Genomic DNA, 5,632 nt, shown 5'->3' with positions numbered 1-5,632 from the left:
GAGTGGGAATTATAAATATTGCCTCCGTAGTACAACGCGTCGTCAGTTTCTGCTTACAAGCGAAGCATCAACATCTCCAGAAGATGCCAACCCCTAGTGTTGGCGAAACGTCGAGAACAAATCTCAACAGAAGACAACGGCCCAACAGCCCGAATAAACAGTTTAATAAGTTAGACGATGGCCGTGAAAGCCTAACGCAATTTACTCTATAAATGCTTCCTTTCTATAACTCCTTTCATCGCTTTTGTTACATTTTCGCTGTGCTCTGGTGCCACGATATGTACCCTGATCTGTTAAGTTCACATAGTCTCCTTAAGAAATCTTATTATTCCCTGTATTGTCATAAGCAAACCCTTATTTCCACAGCACTTGGGTTTTTACTTGTTCAGACTCGACTTCAGAGTGAGAATAAAGGAACAGGCAAAATAAATAAAACTCATTTTTTATATTAAATTCTATTTCTTATAAATATATACAACCTATTGCTATATTTACAAGAATCACAGTCAACAATCATGAATATCACAATTTTAAAAAACGTTGTTTATGAAATAAATTGTAACAGCATGGTTTATGTAGCTACAACAAACGTAATTTATGATGTACTTTGTGTGTACAACATACTTTAAGTCACCTGACTCCTCTCATCACCGGCAAAATGGTTAAAAGCTAGGCATGTATTCAGTGACATATCTAAAAAGGGTTTTCAGTATTCACAAAAACTTGCACCCCTCATTTTCCCTTTAACCAATGTCGCCAAAATGGGTAGTATTAAAAACTGCACTAAACAGCATAATTGGCGTTTGCTGTAGTATAATACATACAGTAGGTATGAAAATATATTATCATTAACATAAGTAATCTATACAATTTCATGAGATGAGGATATTTTACTGTGTAATTATTTTTATATAACATTAAAACAGTCTTATTATATTGAGCCAAAGATAAAACAAAGCAAAAAACAAAACTACTTTTCTAGATCATTTATGGTTTACCTCTGCATCATATTTGAGAAAAGCTAAGATGTCACAAAGTAATTGTATTAAATGTAAATGTAAGATTTATAAATACATTGGAAATAATACTGCCTTCTTTAAATTGCACATTAAACATTTAAGTAATGACTAAAAGACAATCTGGGCAATATATATTCCATCTGTATAAACTATCCAATTTGTTAAAATACTATCAAAAATATCTGATGTAAGAAGTTATAGTATAAGTAATTTGTTCCCGATTTTAAACTAAATGTGTATGCTGCCATTTTTCATGCAATTATCTAATGAATGGGGCCCTTGTGAGTGAGGATAACAAGAGTTTCTACAATTAGATGAGCCTTAGAAGTGAGCTGGAGTTTAAAAATCAGTAAATTATACCAATTTTTCTGAGAATGACCAGTAAAATGTACCAGTGAGCAGTGAGGCACCAAATAAACAATTCAAATTAAGAAAATATGCAATTATTCATCTGTCTTATTCATACAGTCTTATCAGGCTGCATAGATATAAAAAACAAGAATTTAATTTATAACGAATACAAAAAATACAAACATACGAAACAACATACGACAACATACGAAATACAAAAAATTATCTAGAGACAAACAAAAAATAAGGAAAATAAAATGACAACACACAACAGTAGCGCACCACAAGAATTCATTATAAAAAATATTAGGAGAAATATTGAAGTTATCTTGTGAAAACTACTTGCCGGAATGGAGCTCACTACACTAAGATGCTGATGAGAGGTGGCACTAAGAGGCACAGGGATAAGGTGGTTGAAAAGTACAGTAAAGATGATAACCTTATCTCACTATATTTGTGTTCCAGAATACAAAAAACAAATTATTTCTCTAGGATATTAAGAAAAACCAACCTAAAACTTTTACACAGCAAAATATTAATTTGTAGACACACTTAGTATATCTCTTCTCATAGCTTGGGCTTCATTACTGCTATCTTTTTCTAAAACTTCATTTTTTTCTTCCTTGGTTTCTACATTTGGTAAGATATTATTGACATTTTTATTTAACTGTGACATTACTATAGGTAACGGAAGAAGCTTCGAAGGCTTGGTTTCTTCTATAATTTTGATATCTTTTTGACCAGGTTTTAAATACATTGATCCATTTTTACTCAATTCTATCTTAGTTCCTGAATCTTGAAGTAATTTTGGAATAATGTCGCTGTTCTGAGGTTGATCTTTAAGTTCCGCAGTATTTATGTATCCTTTATTGGGCAAATTTTGTAATGGAATTTCATTTTCAGGTGAGTTTTGTGGTAAAATATTATCAGCAATTTGTTGCTGGTTTTTTAAGTTTTTATTTATTTCATTTAGCTGGGAACTTATTTCTTGGACCTCCTGTTTAACATTTTGAACATTTTTCTCAAACTCTTCATTAACTTTTACTTTGTTATCTAATACTTTGGATTTATTCTCATCATTTTGATTATTGTCCTTATTTACAATATCCTTCTTTTTCAAATCTTCTTCTATTTTCTTTTCTTTTAGTTCACTTTGTTCTATGCCTTTTTTCACATCATCTACTACTTTTTTAGCATCTTCTCCTTCACTAATCTTTTCTATAGCTTTAAGAGCAATGCTTTCAATTTCTTTTACAGCTTTCATTTTCTCCTGTTTAACTTCATCCATCTTTTTTTCTTCTTCAACTTTCTGTTGTTTTTTTATAACTGCTAATATTTCCTTCTGTTGCTCTACAATTTCTTTCTGAACTTCATTTTGCTTTTGTATAGATTCTATTAAGACCTTATGTTCATCTACATTATCTTTTTCTTTCAATGTATTTGATTTCTCTAGTAATTCCTCTTTGTCCTCCTTTTTTATAGCTTCTATATCTACTTGATCATTTTTAGTGTCATTGACTATACTGGCTTTAGCAGCAACTATCTCAATTCTGTCAGCAGGAATTATGCTTTCTAATTTCTTTAGAGATTTATCTAATTCTTCAACAATTTTAGGTTTTTCATCTTTTTTCGGTTCTTCATCTATGGGCTCAATAGGTTGTGGAGGTTCATGCCTGACTTCTTTTACTGTATTCTCAACTGTTACCAACTCAGGCTTTATCTCTAACTTCTCAGTAATTGGGAGTTTATTAATATTCATTTCTATTTTTACAGGGTTCACTTCAATTGGTTTCACTGTAACTATAATTGGTTCTAAATTATCTACTGTTTGTAAATTTTTATATGTTCCTACAACCATCACAAAAACGCCGATCATGAGTAGAAATTGTGCAATAATTCTTTCATTAGTGTTTTTCTGAGAAATGCAAATAAAACATATTACAGGAAACAATACACAAATAATAACTCCTATGGTTGAGCCCACTAAACCTAAAACCAATTCAATATTTGGAATAAGAATACCCATAACAAGTGAAACCCCTACTATTAAAATCGTAATACCTTTGAACTTTCCTTCAGGAATATAATTTATGCTGCCTTCATGTACAGAATATCCTTCCTTATATAAGCATGAATACAAACTAGCTCTGCATGGAAAGATTACCAAGGGAAAACTAAAAGCAACTGAAAAAATAAAACCAACCTTCATAAGGTGAGATATAAATCCTGGTTCAAAACTTAATAGGATATTTCCTGTAAATGGTTTATTAACAAATGCTATATATCCAAAAATACCAACACACATATAAACTGCTGTACAAAAATTAACTGCATGTTTTATCAAAATATTCATTTTATCAAGAGTAGGATTAGGTACTACATCATAGATTTCAAATAGTTGGGTTTGACAAAACAAAGCCATAGAGAAAATTGGTAGACACTGAAGTAAACCTTCTGGCCTCCAAAAATTAACCTTATCATACCAACTATCTTCAAATAAGGCTGGCAAAGCTTCTATTATCACTCTTAAAACTAAACAACAGTAAAAAATCATTGTAGCTTTAGAAACACTAATTAAACTATGGACATTACGCAGCAATCCAAGTGGTAACACAACAAATACAGCTAATGATGTCAAAATACTGGTTCGCATTGTGCTTGTAACATTTGCTTTTGTCACTTCTGCTATAATTAAAGGTCCCAAGTCTCCCATCACCACAAAAAATGCAATACAAGTGCCCAATAAAAAGCCTATCATTCCAATTTCAATGGCAAGTTTTCCTATGCTTCCAAATAGATGAAACGCCAAAAATTCAAACGTTTTTCTTCTTGATATAATCGCAGATTTAAGTAAATAGTGGCAGGCCAGTCTTGAAACAACACTACTGATCATCAATAGTAAAATAGAAAGGATTATTCCACATTGTTTGAAGCAAAAAGGCATTGCAAGTACGCTAACACCTATAATGCTGTTAGCCAAGTTCATAACATGTCCACTAAGTATTTCCATATTGAGTTTTATGTATTCACTGAAACATTTTCTTTTTATCATAAACTGCGTTTACAAAATACATTTACATGTATTATAATAATATAACCTACAATGTCAGTGTCAGTGTCACCAAGATTGCCTTCTTCTTTTTATAAGTTCTTACAAAAAGGATTATTCGGTTCTATATATATAAGAGTAAGGACAAAATTCAAAAAAACAAAGGAATAAAGACGGTAAATTAAAAAGTTTATTTCTATGTTAAAATTTCAGTTATATTATTATTTGTCAAATATAAATGTGTGATTTATTTTGCACCATCTCCCATCTCTGATCAAAACTTTATGCAGTTATGCACCATCTCTGGACTATTTAGTCAACTAACCCATTGACGTCTAGACATCTATATCTTACTACTAGGACGCCATCTTTTGAAACTTCTGTGGACAAATATAGGCGTCAGTTTGAGCTAACGATAAGTTCCGAGGATGGCGCCACCCATATCGACGCTGCATAAAACGACAAGGTCGTCACGACGCTATCCGTCTTCAGTTTGTGCCAAAAGGCAATGGGGGCAATAGTAAGGTTCTAAAAAGTGATCTTATTTACCCTTACGTGTTTTAATCGTAATTTTCCCGTCGGAACGACGTTTCCACTGTTATTACCATCCTCAGTATTTGCTCAAACAAGCGAACTTTGTGAAGAATAACGCCGAAATCGCGAAATTGTTCATCGGTAGCCTAGTTTTTGTATATTCAGGTGTTTTTTGACAGTTAAGTGTTGTGTAGTGTCGTAAAAATGCCTGTTAGAAAGCAGGGTAAGCATTTACATTTGACATTTTAAGAGTTTATGTGATATTGTTGACGGAAATTTATTTGTCAATACTAATAGCACCACGTGTTATTTGAGGTAGTGGGGGGTTACGACCGATGATGTCATTTACCGTCAGTATACGGGGTAGTGTAGGTGGGTTTTTGGGGTGTAGGTCAGTGATGTAAAAGCTATCTTATTTCCTATTGAATTGTATAGGGTGTAATTACGAATGTAGGTCACAGATTAATCCGTATATGAGAAGTCTTTCATATTAATTATTAGGGATTCCCAAGCAAAATATATTTGGGAACAGAGAAAATAAACATTAAAAACAGTATGACTAAGGCGACTCCTATTGTGGTATTGTTTAGTAAGTAGTTCGACTAGGTAAACAAATATCATATAAAAGAACCATAAATAAGAACACCGTGCAAATCATAGGTTATGGATATGATACAGC

General features: G+C 32.1%; 1 protein-coding gene across 1 annotated transcript; it reads right to left on the bottom strand.

Moving 5' to 3' along the window:
• Nucleotides 1-439: 439 nt before the first annotated feature.
• Nucleotides 440-4,474, bottom strand: LOC140435144 (uncharacterized). Its single transcript, XM_072523879.1, has one exon. It carries the CDS (start codon nucleotides 4,420-4,422, stop codon nucleotides 1,906-1,908), a length of 2,517 nt encoding a protein of 838 aa, XP_072379980.1. The 5' UTR covers nucleotides 4,423-4,474; the 3' UTR covers nucleotides 440-1,905.
• Between the last annotated feature and the right edge of the window lie 1,158 nt (nucleotides 4,475-5,632).

The sequence above is a fragment of the Diabrotica undecimpunctata genome, chromosome 2 (assembly GCF_040954645.1).
Source record: "Diabrotica undecimpunctata isolate CICGRU chromosome 2, icDiaUnde3, whole genome shotgun sequence".
Lineage (NCBI taxonomy): Eukaryota > Metazoa > Arthropoda > Insecta > Coleoptera > Chrysomelidae > Diabrotica > Diabrotica undecimpunctata.
The sequence above is the reverse complement of the archived record's forward strand: the minus strand, read 5'-3'. Positions and strand labels throughout refer to the sequence as shown.